Raw genomic sequence first — 25,000 nt, forward strand, 5'->3', positions numbered from 1 at the left:
TTTATTTCGTGTATGGCAAATTTGAAGTGTGACGTCAATGTTTGTAAACAAGAAATATCGCTATAGAAACTGTCCACGTAAACAGAAACGAAGCGCCATTGGATAGAATGGCGAACAACAGTGATATGCAAAGCGCGCGTCTAAGTAAACATTTTTGGCTCCTTATGAGAAGTTAAATAATTTCCTTGTTTTTCCTCCAGTCATGTCTGAAAATCACAAACTGGATGATAGGCTGGTAATTGATAATTGTCTTAGCGGTAGAATTCTGACGCTTTTGGCTTTTTCTTGATTGACAGAAAGTGTTCACGTGAACAGAAACAAAGCTTCGTTGGATAATAATGCTACCAACAATAGCATGGAATGCCAGTGTCAAAAGGCCGATACTGTTGTGATAGGTTGGTCTTCACGAAGTGTCAGAAAACTAAAAACTAGTAACCTTGTTATCCTTTTATTCCCCGTCGTGGTTGCGACGCTTAAGGGATCTTTGAACAAAACTTTGAGTATAGAGGGTCCTTAATTGCACTCACCACCTTCAAGTTTCTCGTCTCTCCTCTGATATTAAAGAGATTTAGCATCACGAATACGTCGGCAAAAGCCAGGCTGAAATTTGCGTTTTGCCAAAAATCAAAGAAACCTTTTTGATTAGAGCTCATTTCTTGCCTGTTACCTACAGACATCGAGCAAGTTCTCAAAAAAGAGAGACAAGGTGGAAAAAGAGAATCTTCGTGCTCTCATGACAAGGAGCATCCCGTCGTCTTGAGTTTGCCGGTTAACGAAAACGCAATGCTAAATCTAAATCCATTTTCGCGAAAAATCTAAACGAACTGGTTATAAAGGATTCGTTTAAACGGCTAACCCCAATGGGCAGTCACGGGATGGGAGGAGGAAATGTTTTCAAGATCGGCGAGTGAGTCACGTTGTCTGTGTAGCTGGGGGTATTGTTGGCGCGAGAGGTAAATTAACGAGCGGCGAAGCCTCGCGAAGAATGGGGAGGGACGCTGCGAAGTACTTCCAACACGTTCTCGCCTATGAATTCGCGATCATCCTGAATTGTTAATTTGCTTTGAATTCACTATTATCGTGAATTTTAGACATTGTGTCTTAGGACTTCTGGTGGCAGAGAAAATAAGGCATTAAAACGTCATATCCGTGGAGTTTCAACTCTGTAGGAACTGCTTCGGAACCGCTTCTTTCCGCCTTCCTCAAAAAAACATTTAAGTCTACCATAGAATATCGCTGCTGAAAAGTAATTAGGCCTAAGGTAGATAAATAATTTAGGCATAAGCTTCGATTTTAAAATGTTTAGCTTTGTCGTGAAGTTTGGAAACCGACGTTTTGTAGTGTTTAAAGTTGTTTGTTGGCGAGTGATAACACAGCATTATCAAATAGTGTTTAAAATATTGTCCCTGAGCAGCTAGCGGTGTGGTGGTCGAGTGGTTGGGTGACGGTTTAATCAACATTCCTAGGTTCGAGTCCTATGTTCATACGCTTTGGTTATCTTTTCGAACAAGTATGGCTATTTCCCATAATCCATATCAAGCTTTCAGTCTTAATAGTGAATTCAAAGCAAATTAGAGCGGTTGTCAATTGAGTGTCGAAAGTAATAGCCCATTTCCGAGTTGCTGCATGCCTCAGTTTCAAAGTGAGTCCTGGTGGACAACCATTCAAATGGAAATGAGTTGCGTATTCTTATGCAAATCAAACTCATTTCCCTTACGATAGTTGAGCACCAAGACTCACTTCGAAACCGAGACTAACAGCAACTCGGAAATGGCCCATTAGCGAATTGCTTTGCTTTTGCATTACTTCACTGAGTGATAGTCTCAGTGATTGGTTCAACGTTCTCGCGCCTCTTTTTCAACCAATCACAAGTGAAACCAAAACCATTCGTGGCTCGCGCGTGCACGTTTTCCCGCGCTTTGTATCGGCTACGTGTAATTAATTCGAGTTTTGATTGGTTTACTAGACTGTCTCCGTCCTTTTTGATTGGCCAAAGTAATTACTTTGGTTTGGGTTTTACGACATTCGATTGAAACTCGCTCTAAGAATTCAGGATAATCGCGAATTCAAGGGCTAGAACCGGTTGAATACTTCACAGCATCCTTCCCCATTCCCCGCGCCAACAATAACGCCAGCTACGCAGGCTATGAGTCCCGCGGCTCTAAGACATTCGTATTTCTTTCCCGGCTACGCCCCGACTGACTCCCCCTGGGTCTCCGAGAATGGTCTTGCAGTACAACAATTTGTAACCTGGCGGGTTACAAATCTAATTTAAAAATGCAGCCACCTTATGCAAAAAGTAAGGAAATTTGACTTGCTATTTCTTATTTCACAGCTACCCCTGCTCAACAGAACGTCGACTTTGACATCGAACGCATTCCTGAAGGTAAGCCTCGACGCCCAGAGAAGAGCTACAATGAGAGATTTAGCTTGCGTTTATGTACGTGAAACGGCAAAGAGCAAACGAAAGGCTACTGCTAGTGTCAAAAGCATTAAAATTCTCATATTTGAATTTATCTTTTTTTTTTTGAGAAGTAATTTAATATCTGTCTCTAACAGGCGAGGATTCATCAGGGCCACACAGGGCCAGCACATGCAAATTAGTTTAAGCTTTTGTAGAACAAGAATCCGTGATTGTAATGATAGTAGCAAAGACCCTAAATAATACTGTCCCTGGCGTGGAAGGGACAATGACAAGGACAAAGACGATAGCCGGAGAATGACAATAACAAAGACAGCGACTGTGACAATGACTGCGGAAGTAACTGATGATGATGCAATTTGTACCCTGAAAGTATGACTGAAGCCTATTATCCCTTAAAATTAAAGCACCAAGGTCAAGCTAGAGCGAGTTTCAATCGAGTGTGTAAAACCGAAACCAAAGTAATTACTTTGGCCAATCAAAAAGGACGGAGACAATCCAGTAAATCAATTGCAATCAAAACTCCAAGTAATTACACGTAGCTGACACAAAGTGCGGGAAAACGTGCACGCACGAGCCACGATTGGTTTTGGTTTCACTTCTGATTGGTTGAAAAAGTGGCGCAAGAACTTTGAACCAATCACCGTGTGAAGTAATGCAAAAACAAAGCAAACTCGCTAATTACTTTCGATACTCAATTGAAAACCGCTCCAAGACCAAGTCTAATTACATCCCACCTATTCTGTCATATGAAATTACAGCTGCCGATGTTTACATAGTTTTAAAGCATTAGGAAGTATTGTAAAAACCGTAGTAGCCAGAGGAACGAAAAATCTACCTGTTTTATCCGTTCATTTTCCTCAATTTAAAAAGATTCGAAAACTTGATAGCAGTTTTAATAGCAGCGTTTTCAATTTTTCGAGTAGCTTGCGAGAGTGTTACGTTCACCTTGAATTTCCATGCCAAGTTTTTATGTGAAATGTTGGTCTTCGCAAACTGTATTACCAATGCACGGTCATATTAAACCAGTCAACAAGTTTACCCGTAGGTTCTAGTTTTCTTTTGTTCCTTTTTAAGATTATGTTATTTCTGACATGGAGAAGTTGACGAGGGAAACTGAAGCAGGGCACATAGATGTCATGAAATTCCACGTCCAAACGAAGCTAGATCCTCCAGAGACCCCTCAAAGAAAGACGTGGCACAGTGTGGGCCTGGCTTTGCAGGTCAATCCTGAGGTTTTGGAGACGATATTGAGTTCACCAATACCAACAAACTCGGCTCTTGAGTACTTCAAAACTCAAGGTGACCGCGAGCCGAAAATGAGATTGTTCGTCCGGGCGCTAATTGGGTGTGACAGGAAAGATCTGGCAGGCATCATTTGCAACTGGCCAAATGATGTTCTCTCAAACACCCATCGTCAGGCACACTAACTGCGTGGGTTGTGGTACTGATGCCACTGAAAATTCCCCGATGCATACCGACCTCGACCTGGAAACTCATTCCAGAGAGTCCAGAAGAACTCATCGAGAGGCATGGTGTCCTTGGAAGGAAATAAAGCCTAATAAATGTATGCGCTTCCATGCATATGGCCATGGTATTTGGCAAGAAAGCATCCAGTCAGTGAAGAAATCGTTACCATGCAGACCGCTCTACTTACTGAGATATCAAGCCACAGTCTTTCGTAAGGAATTTTTTTTTTCTTTTTTGGAAGAAAAGGAACACAACTTTATACACAATTTTTCCCATGTTTTGTCTGGAATGACGGGTTCATCACTGAGCCATTCGCTTTATGATACAACAAATTTGTTCTTCAGTACAATACAGTACTGGTACATTATCAAGGTCTATCAAAGCTCGAGTCACACGTTAACCATTACCATTCATGAGCTGGGTTAGTACACAACACGATTATGTTCGGGTTGTGACCAGAATGGATACTCCAAAATAAGTTGAGACACTTGATTTTGTGTATATACAGTACTAAACGAGCTTACTGAAGCAGATGTAAGCGTTACAAAACGTCTTTGTAACGTTCGGCTTTCGAGAGAAGAAATCCGAGATTCCAACCCTGTCAACATAATTAAGGGTGGTTTTCGGAGCGACGTAGCCGCGCCCACGAACGCCGCAGGCGCGAGTCTCTAGGGGAATCTCGGGGCATGCTCCCCGGGATAAAATTTAAGATATGTGCCTCTTAAATGTGACTTTCTTTATTTCTAGATCACTGTCATTGGAAAATAGAGTTAACAGGCAGTGAAAGCTAAGGCCTACTGGTCACATCAATGAACGCAAACCTTGCACAAAGGCGGGGCAATCCGGTGCGTTACAGCGGCCAAAATTACCGCAGGCTCAAGCTACAATGCCAAAAGGGGAAAAACGACTGAGAAACCACAGAAACGGCAAAGAATCGTGCTAAAATGATTGGTTAAACATCATCTTTCTCTGGCTAGAAAGAGTTTCAAAAACCGGGAGAAAACGAAAACCTCAGGCCGAAAATATTCGCCGAAAACGGGAGGGTTGGAATCTCTGAGAAATAAGCTCAAGACATACCTTAGCAGAGGCGATAGTGGAATTGCAGTTCTTTGGTTACACATTAGTATCGTCATAATTCTTTCCTTGATAAAGACAAAAAAAGGTAAATTCTCAAGTTGGGGGTGCATGTAAGGCACCTTGATGCCTCAAGTCTTTAAGTTTTGTAAGTAACAAAACTCATCGGAAACATTGTTTTTGGGCTTTTATTTGCACTTATTATGAAGTGCGCTTTGATTGGATACTTTAAGGGCGGGATTTTGAATGTTTTTGTTTCACGGCGATAGAACAGAGAAATTAAAGAATGGTCTACGCCCTGCAAAAAATCATGGATACATCCACTACTATTCTGAATAGAAAATTTTAAGATATGTGCCTCTTCAATGCTACTTCCTTCATTTCTAGATCACTGTCATTGGGAAATAAGAGTTTTTGTAACAGGCAGTGAAAGCTAAGGCCTACTGGTCAGTTGAACCCCGTTATTTCGAAGTTAGTTCGAAATCACCGGTTCGGCATAAAATACTGTAAGATCATCTTGATGCTGGTAGCCCTTTTACGTATTATCTAAAGATTTCACAACAGTTTCATTATCTCAATTAGCTCAAAGATTGTAACTTTATCTGTAAAGTGTAGAGGAATTTTATACCTACAGTCTTTCACGCCAGTGATCTTTGTTCGAGAACACTTCATTTGTGGTGGTTTACTGATGGCAGATTGTGCAAATTGAATTGAGCGGAATGGACAAAGGCAATAATTGTCACACTGTGCTCTGATAGCGTCCGAAGTTAGTCAACCACCTTTTTAATTAAACTTCGAAAGGTCACAAATCAAGCCCATAGGACAAACTAGTTAATAAGCTGGTATTCCAAATTCCAATTAAGCATAGTAAAACGTCTCGAAAGACAAAGGAAAACAAAAAGCTATTTAAGGTGGTTCCTTAGTAATAGAAGTTGTCGTAAGATTTTCGTTAAACTTAATTATTATCTCGATTGTTCCCTACATTATGGTGACTCGAAATGTGCAATTAAAAAAATAGGTCACCAAGCTCGTTTGCGAGATATAACTTGCTCAAGTTACTCATTTAATCATTGCGACTTCATCTATGAAGGACAAGTTTGTTCCATCGGTTCAGGATACGTTTTGCAGGAACAAGAAGAACAGCTTTGACGCAGTTCTTGAAATAACAAAACAGGTGAATTGTATTGTTTAAAAGGAATAATTTAATGTTCGTTTTATGGCACAGGCACACGTCTTGGAAAGGCACTGACTACAAATATTCCGCGGGTGCGTGGTCTCGAGGAGACAATTTTGTGTCCACGAGTGATGGCTAGGAATCCTTTTTTTCCTGTATCTTTTTTTTTCTGACGTAAATTTTTTATCAACTTTTACAGCACAAAGAGGATGAGTAAGAGAATAAAACTATGCGAAAAAAAAGATGGGTCACCAACCCCGTTTAGGAGAAAACAGAAAGCAAACCAAGCTCGACTCCTCGACAACACGTCTCCCCGATATCGCGGTTTCACTTTCACCGTCGGACTGAAATGTTATTTAGCATCATCAAGGCTATCACTCGACTTTTTGTTTTGCGAGAGTCTAAAAAGTTTCTTGTTTTGCTCTTTACTGCTGTGCTCTGAAAACGGCTATTCTTCTTTCTAGCGAGCTTTCCCGCACGCAAGGGTCGCCATTTTGAAATTGTATTGGCAACGTTCGATATATCAGTATTCACACATGGCTACGAGTCTGTATGGTTAAATTTAAACATTTTACACAAGAATCATGGTCCCCTACGAGTCATGTAAAATAGCCTCAAATCAGGAGCCCATTATCCGGAGCTTCCATAGGTATTGTACCCTTTAAACCCCTGTCCCGTGTCTTTCTATTTTTAGCACTAGGGGTTCCATGGTGTTGGAGATGGTTGGAAAAATAAAGTAAATAAATGTCGTAGAAATAAGCAAGTTTGAAGTGGAATTCTCTTGTATTTTTTATTTGGGCCTTGTTTTTGACGCATGCGTTTTTAAAACTTCGCATTTGCTTATTTTTGAAGGCATTAGTTTCTACTTTCTAACAGACGCAAACACACAAGAGTTTAACTTGAATTTTTTTCACTCACTGTAGATTTCTACTACTAGCAATAAATTCTGACGAAATGATAAGCTGCTATCAAAACGTGATAAAACGTTCGCTACCACGATGAATACTTCCCGAAATACTTAAATTTACACCTGACATGACAAGCTACTGAGTAACTTACCCTTTTTTTAGTAAAAGGCGTCCCTTCGAACGCTTCCCTTTACATCAATGATTTTCGAATATATAACACCCCCTTCAAACGCTTCCTTTCACACCAACGAATGTACTCAAGCAAGAGATTATGAGCAATCACAGATTTAAGTCTGTCAAACAGAAATTCACCAACCGCAGACTTTGTACGCAGTGGGGCCTGGGAACTGCTAACAAACAGATAACCCGAAGTCGAGATATCAGGGCAGAAATATGATCACAAAAATCAGATTGCACTCTGTCCATGCATTGAAGGAGTTAATATGTCTGAATAAGTGGAAAGCCAACCACCCACCCCTCTTTTAATTGAACCAGAAATAAGCCAGAACTGGAACGACAGACAGAGGAATAGCTATCAGCAGCCTCTTGTTTCCTTTTATTCATGCACAGACTTGCACCTCCTGTCAACTGAGAATGAGGTCAACTAAAAAAAAAATCAAGACTGTTATTAACTCAAGGTTAAAAAAAAAACATTCCCTTTAAATTACAGCCCAAGGAATCACTTGTCAAATCTTGATACTCAAGGGATTATAATAGAGAAAACTAATGGCATAAGCTATGAAAGTGATGGAAACCTGTCAAAGCTAATTAATGTTGCAATCTACTTTGCAATCTACTTTGCATGCATTTTTACAAAGAGTTAATGCAAGGTAAATCAGTTTGTGACGTAAAAACAGGAATAGACCCACTCCCCTTCTAACTAGGTCGTGAACAAAAGATGCTTGGATTTTCGCAACTTTCGAAGCCTCTAAAATGGCAGGATTTGTTAGAAAAAGGAAAAAAAGCCGCGATGCGTTTCGAACAGGTGCAAAGATTCATTTTAGCGAAAAAAATATTTTGGGCTTATGGGCACTTTAAGTCTGAGTTTGACGCAACTTTTCTCCTCCCTGCTTGGTTTACATGGTGTCCATGTGTCAGGTAACAACTATTTACTGGACATGATAATATACTCAACAAACACAGCTTTCTCTTTAAGACTCATGAAGTACTGTATCCACAATGTAATGTCTACGGTGTGGCCTCAGAAAAATTGGTGATATTTCTCATCATTAGGCTCAAGAGTAGCAAATATAATATAAGCAGCATCATTGGCCACATTGTACAACTGAATGTGCATGGTTTGCGATGGAAAAACAAAACGTTCAATTGACTTAAACAGCTGCAACTTTGTTACTGGTGCAAGGTTTGAAGCATGCACTATATTACCTTTGTATCTATCTTGTCACTACCTCCTTACACTGTATCATCTCCACCTAAAAAAAGAAATTACTGGTATGTCATTTAAACAAACTGTTCATATGCACTGGACCTTAGCATTGGTTTAGTAATCACAAAAATTTTAACAAATGGGCAAGGGAACTGTTCAAATTTAGGAGTGCATCAGGCAAACCCAGCTTTTTCTAATCAAGTCACACAGTGACTTTATTATGTCCCTATTCTGGGGGTCATCATTTGCACTTATCCCACTGTACCAATACTTTAGTCACAAAAGAGAACAAGGGCATGAGGAATAAGGTTAGTTAACACCAAACAAATACTGATTAATAATAATAATTAAAAGAGAGAGAGAGGACGTAAAACCAAACAAATACTGATTAATAAGAAAAAAATAAAATAAGGTATTAAAAATAATTTATTTTCAAATCTAAAAAGGTGAAATCTGAGTAATGGGCCCTTTGCAGTATAGTGATCACATGGTACAAAACTGCCATAATGGAATCCAAATTGTCCACTGGGACATCTAAAAAAATGAAAATTTAGATTAACTTGCTTTGTTTTAGATGCCACAGTGTGCAATTTGCATTCCAGTGTGGCAGTTTTTGTACCATGTGATCACTATCCTGTAATGGGCCCATTAGGCCAGTTAAAACAGAATTCTAGAATCCTTATTTCAAATAAACTGCCTGATTAAAAGAGAGAAAAAGAGAGAGAGGAGGTGTGAGGGATGGAGAGGGTGGGGTTGCTGGAGGCAGAGCAAAAAAAAAACTGATTGATTTGTCAGAAAGATAAGAGAAAAGTTGGTGAACCTTTTTCTTCTTTGCTTGTCATCACCATTTTATGTTGTAACAACTTCATCTGAAAGAATAGCAAATTAATTAACAAGGAAACCAAATGACCTTCCTCAAGGCCGTGACCACGCAAAGTGAAGCAAGTGGTATCAGATAGGAGCGAAAGAAATGCGTCATCACACTCTCAATCAGATGAACTATGCAATCATCACAAACCACAGCAAGCACAAGTGTGTGTACATGTATGGTTCATTTTAAGATAACATACATGAAGACAACTAAAGTACAGTGTACTAACGCACCTTCACTTGCAAGTACAGGTAAACTGGTAAGGTACATGACGGAAAGCAAACTTAGGAAAGATCCCAGTTTTCCAGAACTTCCTGCAAAAAAAGCAAGGACTACTGTATTTCATTTTGATATCCCTCACTACTGTTAGAGTCTTAATAAAAAAAAGTTTTAAAATGAATTATATTAGAATTAGTAATTTTGCAAAGCAGCTCTTCGCAAGCTACATGTAGAATCAGGAATAAATTTGGAACAAATTTTAGTGAGAAGAACAGGTTGGGATAGAGAACCAAGAACAAACTAAGTTATGGATTATGTGATGCTGAAAGCTTTGTGGTGTCAGATAGAGCTGATGTCAACTTCACTGCAGATTTAATGCTCGGTTGAACTATGCAGCCATCACAGACCACACCCTTTCAAAACAATATTACAAGAATGAAACTGTCCTAATAGATTAACTTGCAATAGATACAAAAAAATCTTGTGCAAGGACTGTACACTTTTCTCTTCTTCCCAATGAGTTACTCATGCTCAAAATCAGATAAAGTATACCCTTTTATTAAAAGAATTAACAATAACCCTGAAGAGAAGATAAAATGAAGCCTTTACCCTTTGTGCTTCTCGTTCTCAAATCTTTTTGACAAAGAAATTTGACACTCGCATACACGTGCTGCACACATGTCTTTCTTCCAGTGGAAGGCAGCTCCATTAAATTTGTTGGTGCATCAGTCTCCTGCGTGGTAAGGATTCATTTTCATTATTACTGATTATTGCTTGTTCATTCATCTTCATGTTTATTATTCCAAAGGGTTTAGACCCAATCCCTTCAGAGAGAAGTCAGATAGTGCCTCAGCGATCTCGGTGGTTAAGGTTATCATCACTTCAGGATGATCAGCTAGCAAATATTCGTAATCATCATTGGCACAACACTTGCAGTGTACAGACCGTCTCTAGAAAAAGCCTACAATGTGTGGTGTCAGAAAATATCCATACCCCACCCATGGAGGGCTTTTTGCTCTTTAACTTTCCTCCCCTCTGGAATTTCCTTCCCAAGCAGTGCTCATGAAACCCCACCACCCCTTGGAATTCCCATGTTTTTTCCACAAGGCTTCCCTACCCCCTGGAAAGTATACATTTTTTACAAAACAACAAAACAAAAATAAAACACATGATTTGCTGTTGTAGTGTATTTCGCAGAGCCATGTAACTGAACTAAGTGAGAAGATCCCAAAAAGCTTCATTATTTGCAATGTTTTCTTGCATTGTAAGGAACAAAACTCTTGCCAATGAAAAAATAAACATCACTAAGAATGATAAGCAATATACTCTATCAAGTTAAATATTAATTGAAAAACCTTTTTTTATTCTGATAATCTAAACCAATGTTCTGAAGGCATGCATTTAAACTTATTCAGTGATCCACAGCAACATATCGAATTACATAGTTTAAACCCACATAATTTTCAAAGTACAACGTCCATTAGTTAGCTCTTACGGCAAAACACCATGACATTTCTGTTTTACAGAAATGCAATTTATTTGTGAAAAACAAGCCATTTGGAAGGGTCTTTGTGTGGCTTCGATCGCAGACAAAGAAATCATCATCCACTCACGCAACATTTAACACCCAAATGCTTCAAGTGTCTTGAAAACAAAGACTCCTAAGAGCCTAAGACTCAAAAATGAAGAAAAGTAACCCAAAACCCTCAATTTGGCTAACCCTAGGCCAAAAAAACAACTTCAGGCCTAGTTAGGCCTAGGGTTAGCCAAATTGAGGGTTTTGGGTTACTTTTCTTCATTTTTGAGTCTTAGCGTCTCAGGGATCTTTGTTTTCAAGACACTCAAATGTTTCATACGGCTCTGAGGGAAATTCTACCTCTTCTTCCTTCTTCTTTATCTGCAATATTCTCCATGTACTTTATGTAGTAAAACAGTCTCAAAGAAGTTTACCTTGTGGTGCGACCAGCATAATTATTATGGGCGGAAAGTAGGTGAAAGAAAAGCTTACTTAATTTCTGCTAACTCGTACTCTGCTATTTGAAGATGAATGTGTAGAGAACATAAATCATATGTCATTATTCATCCCATGAAGGGATATTGCTCACACAGTTTATAATAATGGTCATCTAAAGAATCTATAAAGAATGAAATTCGACAGTTGAACCAAGTCAGCCATTTTGTTACAAAGTCGTAACTATCCTGGAAACTACAGGACAAACATGAATATTACTTAGGTTATGATCAATGGACAGGGAGCTCCATTTGTTTTTGGTTACCTGCTTGAGAAAGTGGGTAGGTTTTAAGTTAGTTTTATTCGATCAAACTCAGCAACGTTTGTGAACCTACATGTATCTCCTTTTCGGAAATTTTTTGCTTTTACATCCCACCACCTCTCAGAATTTCTGTGACCCTCTGTTGAGGAGGCATGGATATTCTCTGAAACCACACAATCAAAAAACAAACTTGTAAAAAAAAGGGCAGGTTTTAGAACAAACAATATTTAACAAAAATATACAGTGTACCCTGCATAACTGGTGGGATATTTACCGCAGGAAACACTTGCAAGTATGACAGTATTGTTCGCAACTGGCATGGGGACTAGTCACTTGCGGCCAAAACAATGAAGCAACCATCGATTCACTCCCGCGTGTTTAAATAATCCTGCAATAAAAATATCCAGCCAACTATGCAAGCTAACAAAAAAGAGCAAACTACAACCTCCCCAAAAGACCAAACATGAACCCTAATCTCTTAATAAACCAGTATACTACGAAAACCCACCGATCTGTGGAATGGGCGGGAATTTACATGTCTCTACCCTGCCCGCTTTCGCTTGTAAATAGTTCAAATACTTAAGAGGTAACAGCAGAACTGAGCGCACATGGAAGGCTCTATGCTCGTGGAAAAGCTCTCGGAGAAGACTTGAGAATGAAGATTATACCAGAAATTATTGGAGAGGGGAGAGACTTCACAGGTTTCTCGTTGTGGCAAGTTTTTCTGCGATTGCCAAAGAAAACAGAGATAAATTTTGAAAACATGTTTTTCCATTGTTGCAGTCGTTTTGTGCTGCTTAAGAACATCACATGTAATTCGGCCCATTCCACAGATCGGTAGTTTTCATACAGTAATAATTGTGTTTGGAGGAAGACTTTCAAATGCCTTAACTTAACAATAGTATTGATAGTTCTGAGACATTTCAAGGATTCAACCATTTTCCAAGTTAGACAGTAAAACAACCACTGAATTTTGTTTTTGCAATCTAAAACAATGGCTCACACCAGCCCAAAGCAAAAGACATTCCCAATGCCACTGATCTCCATGTTTGTTGACTTGTTTAAAGATTTTGGCACAAAAGGAATCAAAGAAACTTAACAAATCTGCAGTCAAATTGACTAACTTTTTGTCACTTTTGGTGTATAATGCACCAGCCCTGTCAATCAGACAATGCTATACACACAAATTCAGGAGCTTTCTTAGAAATTTTGACTGTCAGCAAACATATAGTATCTATGTTGACAATAAACAACAAACCAACCACGTGAGTCCTACTGCACCAGTTACTGTATTCCAAGTGACAAGGACCCATAGACCTGTGGGATTCATGTGAAGATTGAAGCTTTTGTTAGGTAGAGAAGAGTTAAATTAGGTTGTAAAAACAGGAAAATAGTATAGTGCACCATCAGCTGAAACAGTTAACTTCTTCTTCATTGATAAACTAAGAGAGATTCCCATTATAAACTGTTCATCATCAGTGCAATTGTACATGAGGGGGGTTAATATTCTGCAAATAATTATGATAAACAGTCTCCTCCAGCAAATTACTTTGATCGAATTCTTTTAGTATCATTAGTCACAATGGGCTTTCAGCTGAAGCAGTTAAGATTTCAAATAATATAACCATCTTGAAGCCCTCCCGGGGGGAAGGGGAGTCCTAGTTCCTTTGCTCCCTTTAAATATTTGCTTGTGTTCCCTTGTTCCTCAAAATTAATTACTTTCAAACTTAACTTCCCAGCCTTTTCATCCCTAAAATTGCTTTTCTTCCCTTGTTCCTTAAAAATTGACATTGTCCCCTGTTATCCAGTTCAAATTAGCCATGTTCCCTTATTCCCCTAATCCCCTGGGAGATTCCAGATGATGGAGGGACTGAGGGAGAAGTTCTGGAAATGGAAGGAGGCATTCGAGAGCAAGGGGCTGAAAGTGAACCTCGTGAAGACAAAGGTGGTAGTGAGTGGGGCAGAAGGTGAAGTGTCTGAGTAAGGTAGATCCATGTGGTATTTGTGGGAAGCGAGTAATGGCAAATTCAGTGTTGTGCGTGAAATGTGGGATATGGATCCATGGAAGATACGCGAAAGTAAAGAGGGTAACTTCGAGGTTGGGGAGAGATTTGGTGTGTGGAAGATGCAAGAAGCAAATGGATTAGTGGAACCGGTGGAGGAGTTGTGCGAAGAGGTGGAAACAGTGAAAGGTTTCTGTTATTTGGGGGATAGGGTGAATGCAAGTGGTGGCTGCAAGGCAGCTGTGACAGCAAGAGCAAGAATTGGCTGGGTGAAGTTCAGGGAATGTGGAGAGTTGCTGAACTCAAAAAGGTTCTCGCTGAAGGTGAAAGGAATGGTTTATCGGAGTTGTGTAAGAGTGGTGATGTTATATGGGAGTGAGACATGGTGTCTGAGGGAAAATGAGATAGCAATTATGAGAAGGACTGAGGACCTCGTGGAGATGTTGGGATTGAAGGAAACAGTGGTTCAGATGGCAAAGGCAAATGGAGTGAGATGGTATGGGCATGCGTTGAGGAGGGGTGATGGGCACGTTCTGAGAAAAGCAACCAAAGAAGACGTCGAAGCCGTAAGTGGAGAAGGAGAGCAACAGTGTTGGTTTGGAGCACCTGGAAATAGACAGGCTTCTCTGCACAAGTCCCTAGCAATGAAAAGAAGAACTGAACAGGACAAGAAGAACCCACACAAATGACATGGGTTGCCACTTGTCAAAACAAATTGAATACAAACATCAACCACGCTTGAGCTGTGGTCCACAACATAAAAGACACTGAAATCTACCCAACCTCACACAGTCGACCTTAATACGACAAGACCTTTCCCAATCTCCGCAATTTTCGGCCACATAGCATCTCTACCATACTAGTCCAACCACATCTTTCTCTTTTCGATGAGTAGAGGACAAAGGAGCAGGGTGGACAAAGGGCAATTTGCGCCCAGCTTTACTTTGCTTGAGGGCAACCACGTGATCAAATCAAATCACAGAAAAGTTGCCTAAAACACCTCTACGTACGGCATGTATGAAGTGCTCAACAAAATTAACGTGGCTTAACTTAAAAGAGAATTAATTCAATGTAGTCAAAGAAGGAATACCGTGAAGGGTGCTTGCGTCCACCAAACCGACAACGGACCACGTGGTCGCAATGTAGAATACCGTATGATTGCTCGAGTCCTGACGTGCGGTCACAATAAAAAACTAAATAGACAGAATTATCTACGATATAGTGCCGCGCTCTTCGAAGTCGGCATCAAATCAGTTGAAATTCGCATAAAGAGCCCACATGCTTACATGTACCTTCAAGAGCGCGACCTTGTGGAGAACGTCAAAGTCAAATATTGAAGTCATCGTTCGAAGTCATTGTGATGAACATGTGAGTCATTATGCTGTGATGAGTAGGTAACGATAACTTGGACACTTTCAACCAAATCCAGGCGATCAATGCTCCGCACTTCACCTCACTGAAAATGTGAGGCTCTACTTATTAACACGCAAGCGAGGTTCCGATAGTTCCCGGACAAATTACCGACAATGTTCTCCGATGATTTCCCGACCTCGTTCCCATGGTCTCTTTGACGATGAGAGTGGAGACACTGGGAACGAGGTTGATGATTTCCGCCACATAGAAGGCCGCAATAATATAACTTACAGTTAAATTTAATGATGCGAAATTTGTTCTTTCTTCTAAGATGTGCCTATGCAACATGTGAAATCTTAACACCATCAAACATGGAGAACTGACATATAAAAAAATCTAGTTATCCAATATGTCTGCTTGTAACCGGAAGTGAGTTTGTTGCGCAACGCTGGCGATTTCTGCGTGTGACACGACATCCGACTTTTTCCGAGGGTAATGACGAAATGTAAATGCGTGGACCAATGAGAGGCAGCCAACAGAAAAGTAAACGACCAATCAGCGAGCTACACGCGTGGAGACGAGCGAAATATCAACCATCTGAGTTCCTACTTGTCATGAAATTTCTGTAGTGTTTCGCGGGTTTGTTTCTGTCAAAAGTGTTGAGGAGAAGTATAGGACCAATTTTTCACAATGAAGAGTATTTGCACATTTTGTGCCTTGGCTTTAGCCAGTAGTTTATTACTAGTTAATGCTGATGACAGCAAAAAGGACGAAAAAGCAGACAAAAAAGATTTTGGAACTGTCATCGGTATCGATCTTGGTACAACGTATTCATGGTGAGTATGTGATTCCAACTGTTGTTTTCCCTTCGCCCGGCGAACAGCTTTTGTTCCCTATGCGGTAACTGTTCAACAGCGAGTTGTACAAATTGTTTGTATGTCGTTGAATGTCAGAAACCAGCAAGATCTCTTAATATCGTAAAGTGCTTTGAAATGATCATGTTAGAGTAGCCATCATGTTTCTAGATGTCGCCCATCTCCAAAAGTTGTTAGGATTTAGCATGGAGATCTTTAAGTTGAGTTGCGTCACCTTTCTCCCTTTTTTGACGTCCTCCAAAAATATCTTTTTTTTTACAGTGTTGGTGTATTTAAGAATGGACGAGTTGAAATCATCGCAAATGACCAAGGAAATCGCATCACTCCATCGTACGTGGCTTTTACTCCTGAAGGGGAAAGACTCATCGGTGATGGAGCGAAAAATCAGCTTACTACGAACCCAGAGAATACGGTTTTTGATGCTAAGCGACTCATCGGTAGAACATGGGACGATAAATCGGTTCAACACGACTTAACGTACTTCCCTTTCAAGGTGATCGAAAAGAATAAGAAGCCGCACATTCAAGTGAACGTCAAGGGAGAAAAGAAGACTTTTGCAGCGGAAGAAATCAGTGCTATGGTTCTTGTTAAAATGAAGGTAACTTCATTTAGATAAGTACCTAAATGTTTAATTTTGGGGTGAGGAAAAGGAACAATTCAGTCAGCTGTGAAAGGTTTTTTTGAAAGTTTTCATTTTCAAGTGGCTTGCCGGTGCTATTTCAATTGCTTTAAAATCGCAGAGCAGGTTCTTTTGAGACTTATCTTAAACACAAATTTCAAAGTTTTTAATGCTTTCATTGGATCAATTTGTAGTTGTAGCAAAGGCAAAAGCCTAGAAAGAGTTGACAGCCTATTTCGATCTCTGAAAATGGATCATCATTACCAACAATTTCACAAACATGATTGCAGTACAAACTTGTTTATAGTACACCTGCTTACTCATTGTTCATGTCATGAACACTGCTGCTTTACAAAGTTGAAATCTGTGAACAGGAAAAATTTGAAGGTTAACAAAAGCTTAATTTGTTTTTTTTTTTATCATAGTGCAAAAGTATGTGTTCAGGGAGGGTTGACATCAAGTTATGAAGGGCCTAATCTAGATGGACCTACTCTGTATTGGTCTAGGTTTCTTAATAATTTGTAGCAAGTTATGTTATTAAAACATTCATTTGTCTCAAGAACCATTTGTCACAACAGAGAAATTCATTGTGTTTTCTGATCGTTCAGGAAATTGCTGAAGCCTACCTTGGCAAGAAAGTCACACATGCTGTTGTCACAGTGCCTGCCTACTTTAATGATGCTCAGCGTCAAGCAACAAAGGATGCAGGAACCATTGCTGGTCTTAATGTGATGCGAATCATAAACGAGCCAACTGCTGCTGCTATTGCTTATGGTCTGGACAAGAAGGAAGGAGAGAAGAACATCTTGGTTTTTGATCTTGGTGGTGGAACCTTTGATGTGTCTCTGTTGACCATTGACAATGGTGTATTTGAAGTGGTAGCAACAAATGGTGACACTCATCTTGGTAAGCTGCACTGCTTTTGGTCCCTTTGCATCCTTTCTTTCCAGGGCTACGGCAAGAGTAACATATTTTAAAGTCGTGACATGACCTTACATGACATCATAACACTTCATCATGGTGTCCTTTTAAGCAATGCCCTCCTTTTGCATTCTTCAGGATTATGGTTAGGAACCTTTTTTGGTATACAATCGTGCAACAAAGTCACGTGAAGGTGGCTTGCTTGAGTTTCCAAGATGGTTTTTCTGATAGTTTATGTTGAGTAAATCTCTAATACTTAATTCAAACAACAAAAAGTTCTTTTGCAGCTGGTCAAATCAGCCAGCTGCTAGTTTTAAGAGACGTTCATGATTTCATTTTCCTGACTTCTCATGGTAAAGCAAAGTTCACCACCCTGTTTGCCTTGCAGTACCATTTCATAGTCATGTGATCAGATCGTAAGAAATCTGAGTTCAATAAATTTGAACTGCACAATGTTTTTTACATGTATGCTGCAAGAAGAGTTTTTTCTATTAGCTCCACTCTAACCTTACTGTTTGCTGTAGATTAACCCCAACCATTGCTTTTGAATCTTAGGAGGTGAAGATTTTGACCAGAAAGTTATGGAACATTTTATAAAGCTGTACAAGAAGAAGAAGGGTAAAGATGTGCGCAAAGATAACAGAGCTGTTCAGAAGCTTCGACGTGAAGTTGAGAAAGCCAAGCGAGCCCTTAGCAGCCAGCATCAGGCCAGGATTGAGATTGAATCTTTCTTTGATGGAGAAGACTTCTCTGAGACACTGACACGAGCACGCTTTGAGGAATTGAACTTGGTGAGTATTTCTCAAGAAAATACTTTTTAGCTACCTATTACAGAATTGCAAACCCTATCACCACACCAGGTTTTCCCTTTTTTTTTTTTTACTTGGCTCCAAAAACAGCTCATGGGTTTAGTTTCTAAGGAAACTGCGGTGCTGTTTGGGTCTGTGGGAAAAGCTTGGTAAGTTGGTTGTATCAACCAAGTAAAGAGAGGAGTTGAAGAGTTTATAAAAGTAATTACTGACAGTAATGACTGTAGGGAGATAAAGAGGAATCTGAGTGGCAGCCATTCTCAATGATCCTCCTACACTAACAACACATGCTCATTTAAGAATAATAAATCAACCAGTTCAAGTTGTTGAGTGACACTCATCATCAAGTTAATTAAATTGCTAAGTCAATGAGATATCTATACATGGAATGGTTTGAAAATATTAAGGATAAGGTTCAGGTGTAATAAAGGAAATCTATGGTACTCTCATGTTAAGAGTTTGGAATGAATGGAATCTGTTTACATAACAATACATTTATTTAAATATTTTACCTGAACTGAAACTTTAATAATTGGCTTGATAATGATGGCATGGATTCATTTAAAGGTTCCTCAACAACTTTGACCTTGGTAATTTTAATTCATGAAACACCAAGAATTGCTTAACAAGATGCACATATTAATCTCACGTGATAAATTACCATGGCAACAAAAGAACCATCTTAACCCTTTCAGCCCCGATAGTGCCAAATGGCACTTATAGATTTTACTCTGTCTAACGCCAGACGATTTTACTCGTCAATGGGGAACCCCTCGGGGCTTAAAGGGTTAAGCTAACAGCGTGAAAAAACTATGTCCCCGTTTAACCCTTTCAGCCCCGATAGTGCCAAATGGCACTTATAGATTTTACTCTGTCTAACGCCAGACGATTTTACTCGTCAATGGGGAACCCCTCGGGGCTTAAAGGGTTAAGCTAACAGCGTGAAAAAACTATGTCCCTGTTTAACCCTTTCAGCCCCGATAGTGCCAAATGGCACTTATAGATTTTACTCTGTCTAACGCCAGACGATTTTACTCGACAATGGGGAACCCCTCGGGGCTTACAGGGTTAAAATGCCCTATATTGTGTGTTTAAGCACCTATATCTAAAAAACGAGCTTGGCGCCCCACATTTCATATTGCTGAGAAGTGTTTAGAAGGCTAAGATGAACCTCTGTGCAAAAAAAATTTTCTGGAGCGGATTCAGAGCCACCTTAAAATTTTCTGATTGTGAAGGTTGCTATGATCTGCTCCAGATAATTTTTTTGCAGAGAGTTTTATCTTAGGCTGTGTTTTTTTTTTTGGTTAAAATCGCAAAATGGATTCTTGAATCCAGAAACGGATGTTGCGTTATTTTGGCGAAATCCAAAAACAGAGATCATGAATCCAAAGTATCCACACTCTAGGAGGATACTTTGGATCAAATGTAAATCAGGATTTTTGAAATTCACCACTTCAGTGTTTTTTTGGGAAAGGATTTTTAAGTTTTTGACAAGCGGTTTTCCATGCAAAAATGATACGCAACAGCTACTGCACATAACAGTGTCGCCCAAATGTTTTTCTGGTGCCATTTTTACTGTCCAATTGAAGACACGAATAGGTCAAAAATACATGTAGTTAGGTTTCCTGCAGATTTCACACCAGAAATTACACTAGCACCTTTCCTACAGTTAAAAAAGTTAACTGCAAAAATACCCTCTGTAATCGATTTGTACCTTAGCACGCATGTTCTCCGTCATTTCTTTTTATTGATCACAACGGTACTTTTTTTTCTGGTGGCATTTTCATTGAAGAATTTCTCCAAAACAAGCCAGGTTTTTTTTTGGTTTTTGAAATTCCACCCAACTCTGGGTTTGTTTGTTTGCATAGTCATGGAAAATAATCCTTTTTCGGATTTTGCTTTTTTTTTAGGCTGAAGAATCCATTGATCTGAGATCACAATTCGGTTTTGGATTTTCCCAAAAAAGTGCACCCTTAAAGTGCATTGGATTGACGGTATTCCGGAATAGGAATACATGGAATACAAGTTGGAAATCCTTCATTTTTGCGGAGATTCACATTAAAATTGTCAAACATTTGCTAAAATGCTATTTTAAACATATTTTTATCATCCTTACAGCTTTGAAACACGCCAAACATACCGTTTTAATCATCACTCCACCTATTCTTATTCCGGAATTGGGTCAATCGAACGTACCGTTAATGTGCTAATCACTCCCCTGCAATAAAAAATGGGGGTCACCAAGTTCGTTTTTGAGATAAACATGTTTAAAGACGAAATATAGGGTGTTTTTAAGATTACTCTTTTGTTACCATGGCAAACTGTTATGTCACATGAATGAAAGCATTTTGTTTAGCATTTATTGGTGTTTCATATGGTACCATAACATTGCAGTTAAGTGAAACAGTTTGGTGGATTCAATCTTCCAAATAGTATAGTTTGATGAAAGTGTTAAAACTGATGTGGGCCTCAGCTTTCGTTCATATTTGGCTGCTAAGTCGTGCACAATATTTCCAAATTTGCGAACTACTAGCAGACAGGAAATAATTTTGAAGTAGAAACGCACAGTTTTGAGTTCACAATACATGTTTCGAATGACCAACATCGATTGCCAGTTGCGAATAGAAATGAACCGCTATTCGGTTTAGTATGAATACGAAATAACAACATGAGTGTGGGGCACTGGAAAATACAATGATGGAAAAACAATGGGTATTTAACACGGAAAAATTAAAATGAAAGTGTTAAGTTGACATGATTAAGTTGCTTCTTTAATAATTTATTTATCGTAATCGAGTGTTTTTTTTTTACCTATTTTTTTAGAAACTTTTCCGTTCTACAATGGAACCAGTCAGGCAGGTACTTAAAGATTCTGATTTGAAGAAGAGTGAAATCCATGAAATTGTCCTTGTTGGTGGCTCAACTCGTATTCCCAAGATCCAGCAGCTTGTCAAAGAAGAATTCGGTGGCAAGGAACCAAGCCGTGGCATCAACCCTGATGAAGCTGTTGCCTACGGAGCAGCTGTTCAAGCTGGAGTGTTGGGCGGTGAGGAAGATACTGGAGAGGTTGTTCTTCTTGATGTTAACCCGCTTACTCTTGGTATTGAGACAGTAGGAGGAGTCATGACCAAGCTGATCAACAGAAACTCGGTCATCCCAACAAAGAAGGCACAGATCTTCTCGACTGCAGCAGACAACCAGAACACTGTCACGATCCAAGTATTTGAAGGCGAACGCCCAATGACCAAGAATAACCATCTTCTTGGAAAGTTCGATTTGACTGGAATTCCTCCTGCACCACGTGGTGTACCGCAAATCGAAGTCACTTTTGAGATCGATGTTAATGGCATCTTGCGAGTGTCGGCTGAAGACAAAGGCACTGGAAACAAGGAAAAGATTACCATCACTAATGATCAGAACAGGCTTTCACCAGAAGACATTGAGCGTATGGTCAACGATGCCGAGAAGTTTGCCGACGATGACAAGAAGGTGAAGGAACGTGTGGAAGCACGAAACGAACTTGAGAGCTATGCTTACTCCTTGAAGAACCAAATCGGTGACAAAGAGAAACTCGGTGGAAAACTGTCAGAGGATGACAAAGAAACGATCAGCAAAGTCGTGGAGGAGAAGATTTCGTGGCTTGACAAGAACCAAGAAGCCGAGGTAGATGACTTTAAAAAACAGAAAAAAGAACTTGAGGATATTGTGCAGCCTATTGTTAGTAAGTTGTACCAAGGACAGGGAGGCGGACAAGGTGGAGAAGGCGCTCCCACGGAGGAGGAGAAGCCTGAGGAAGCGGAGCATGATAAAGATGAACTTTAAAACTGATTATAATAAGAAAGAAAGTAATTTGCACCCAAGTCAACAAACACTGTGGTGCCATTTTTTTAAAACAAAATCGTGGACGCACTTTTGAAGAATTGATTCAAATTACGATCGTTAGCCTTCTCATTAATTGTTAATGAAGAAGGAAAGAAACTTGTTTTTCTACTGGGACGTGAAACACGACAAAGCTTGGTGTAAAAGAATGTACAGCTCAAAGGTTTATGTACCTTGCCAGTCTCCTTTCATGTTATAAAGCCTTCCGTGTACCAGAGTACCTGATGAATTTCGTACAGAAAAAGGTGTTCTTATTTATCTCCGCCCTTCTTTGTTTGGATCCGAAGAGAGCTAGGGAATTTTTTTCATTAAAAAAAGGACGTAAACAGAGTCTCGTTATGCCTTGTTTATGGTACTGTTATGTGGAGGCTCCAGGTTAAGGCGGCTTGTCTTAAATTACCGAGTAACGAAGCGGTTTCGATGCTGTTCTTTAATGGGTTCAACTGTTATGCGCCCCTTTCTCAAGCAACGAGAAAACAACCTCAGTTACCTGTCTCGGCCTGCATGCCCTCTTTTCCGACGGGTATTTACTAGGCAAGGTCGAATTCAAATTTGGCTGTGTAAACTTCAGGGATTGCAGAATACTGCGACAAGATTAACTGTGTGCATGAGGAAGACTGATCACATTACTCTTATCTTACAAAAGCTGCACTGGCTTCCTGTTAAACAAAGGACAAAAATTTGAAACTGAACGGGCCTCTCCTTTGTAACACAAACAAGCTTACCCGTTCCCATACAAAATAATATGAATTAAAAGAAATAAAGGGGAAAACACCAGCTTGCCAGAAAAAAGGAATTTCTACTAGATCTGTAAGGAAACTAAATTGTGACCATTCATTTCCTGCAAACAAAAACACATTGCATTGGATCACGAAATACAAGATAATTTGGTCTTGGTCCAAATGATATTAGCATCACCCAACTAGTGGACTAATGCAAATCCTGCATTTTAATGGTTTACTTTCCACTGCAACAAAAAAACAAAGTCGAGGTTCAGGGGAATAATTAGCATTTTGTCTTGTTCAAACCAAAGGAAAATGAAAATTATTCCCTTGAACCTCGACTCTGTTCCTTTGTTGCTGCACAATTCGAAACTAGCCTAATGGCTACGCTATTAAGACTAGTAGTAATAGTCCTCGGTAGCGAAAGGCGTGACGCTTTCTTTCGTTTTATTCCCAAATAAATATTTCTTCAACTTTATTATTGCCTTATATACTCATGAAATACCAGGATTTCTCCTTTTGCTAAAAAATCATATCTTCACCGCAGTGAACATATCGTCATGGTACCGAACACGATTAGCCAATAACACGCGAGCTTCGTCTTCATTGTAAGATACTTTTGTGCTTCAATATAATTCTTCTCTACTACATTAACATTTTTATTGAAAAATTTTACATTATCATGATTTGCTTTTCATGACTTTCATATATATCTTGTTTCGTGTTGCACAACATGCGTGTTTTAGCGGTTGGTGACTACTTTTTTATCATTTTGAAAATGAAAAAAAAAGTTGTTTTAAATCTGGACATTTCATCAATATCTTTCAGCACTCGAAGATAAAATTCGTATCCCGCGCGGCCATGTAATATCCTCTATTTCTGTCCGACTAGTTGGGTGATACCAAAACAATTAGACCCTTCGCCGTCAAGGGCCACTGGTCAATAGCCCATGAAAAAAATTAAAGTCAAGTCTGCTACGAGCCTAGAAGTAGAAGGCCCATCAGGCCAGCGCTTATCTCCGCCAAGTTCTGTAGCATGTAGCGGCTAGGAGTATTTCTACTCCCCCCTGTGGATGGGATGGCAGTCCATCGCAGGGTTAGCCCCAGCATAGACTAGGGAAAAGAGTTAACTTCGCCGGTACCTATTTATACAGGCACCAAAACAATTGGACCCGAATGGGCTATTGACCAAGTGTCTTGGCCAAGAACACAACACCATGTCCCCGGCCAGGACTCGAACCCGGTCCACTCGATCCGGAGTTGAGCATGAGGCCAGCGCGCCTCCCAATAGCCCATGAGACGAAGCCGAATGGGCTATTGACCCATAGCCCTTGCGGACTACGTGATAAACTAGGCAGGGGGGGGGGGGGGGGATATTTATTAAAGAACTGTGTGTGTGCAGGTGATTGGAAACGAGTTTACGTGTTTTCGTTGTACGCAATATCCGGTTATCATATGACTCGGCAACACATCTAACCGGGCTAATAATCTCCGGGAATTATTCAGAAAAAGTATTAAATATTGTTAAGTACCATTATCGAAACATGTAAAGAATCAGTTTACTGGTTTTGATTGGAATCAATGCCCGTAACAACAGTTTTAAACGTGAACAACTATTCCACGATCACCTTGAGTTATGGAATGTGGACTTCGGACTACGAGAGTATGGAACTTGTTACTGAGCAAGGAATTGTAACATAAAAAAATCACTGAAATATTGTTTATTTAAGACGAAATCGGCTAAAAATCCTTCGAACAAGTGTCAATGAAAGATTTTACTCTTACTGTCACTGGGTAATTTTACTTGTCAATGATGGACTCTTTCTTCCCTGCTACGTAGCAGAGGTCTCGTTTCTTTTTGCGTTCCATGGGCTGACGAGTACGGGAAAAGAGCCCTCTGCCATTGGTCGAAACTCACTGTGTTGAGCACGCGCGACGGTTACTTAACGACCAAATGCTCACGTGATACTTCATGTTGTGTGGGCTCACTTAACAACAGCGGAATTACTGTAAAGCAGTGAG

General features: G+C 39.8%; 2 protein-coding genes and 3 non-coding genes across 5 annotated transcripts in view; 2 read left to right on the forward strand and 3 right to left on the reverse strand.

The window, feature by feature from the left end:
- LOC138037192 (uncharacterized) overlaps positions 1–5,777 on the forward strand; it is a 16,936-nt gene extending 11,159 nt beyond the window's left edge. Inside the window, exons 6-8 of the mRNA XM_068883173.1 lie at positions 297–395; positions 2,336–2,386; positions 3,500–5,777. Of these exons, the coding sequence (XP_068739274.1) occupies positions 297–395; positions 2,336–2,386; positions 3,500–3,852 (503 nt within the window). The 3' untranslated portion in view covers positions 3,853–5,777. The remainder of the gene's footprint in view (positions 1–296; positions 396–2,335; positions 2,387–3,499) is intronic.
- Positions 5,778–8,245: 2,468 nt separating this feature from the next.
- Positions 8,246–8,322, reverse strand: LOC138039537 (small nucleolar RNA SNORD24). The gene has a single exon (XR_011130615.1). It is a non-coding gene; the product is annotated as a small nucleolar RNA SNORD24 (small nucleolar RNA).
- A 1,056-nt stretch (positions 8,323–9,378) lies between these two features.
- LOC138039539 (small nucleolar RNA snR60/Z15/Z230/Z193/J17) lies at positions 9,379–9,458 on the reverse strand. The gene has a single exon (XR_011130617.1). It is a non-coding gene; the product is annotated as a small nucleolar RNA snR60/Z15/Z230/Z193/J17 (small nucleolar RNA).
- A 912-nt stretch (positions 9,459–10,370) lies between these two features.
- LOC138039535 (small nucleolar RNA SNORD24) lies at positions 10,371–10,449 on the reverse strand. The gene has a single exon (XR_011130613.1). It is a non-coding gene; the product is annotated as a small nucleolar RNA SNORD24 (small nucleolar RNA).
- A 5,263-nt stretch (positions 10,450–15,712) lies between these two features.
- Positions 15,713–22,587, forward strand: LOC138019102 (endoplasmic reticulum chaperone BiP-like). The gene is made up of 5 exons (XM_068865777.1): positions 15,713–15,990; positions 16,291–16,627; positions 17,257–17,554; positions 18,125–18,360; positions 21,202–22,587. The coding sequence occupies exons 1-5, from the start codon at positions 15,845–15,847 to the stop codon at positions 22,198–22,200; spliced, it is 2,016 nt and encodes a 671-aa protein (XP_068721878.1). The 5' UTR covers positions 15,713–15,844; the 3' UTR covers positions 22,201–22,587.
- Positions 22,588–25,000: the final 2,413 nt, after the last annotated feature.

The sequence above is a fragment of the Montipora capricornis genome, chromosome 2, assembly GCF_036669925.1.
Source record: "Montipora capricornis isolate CH-2021 chromosome 2, ASM3666992v2, whole genome shotgun sequence".
NCBI lineage: Eukaryota > Metazoa > Cnidaria > Anthozoa > Scleractinia > Acroporidae > Montipora > Montipora capricornis.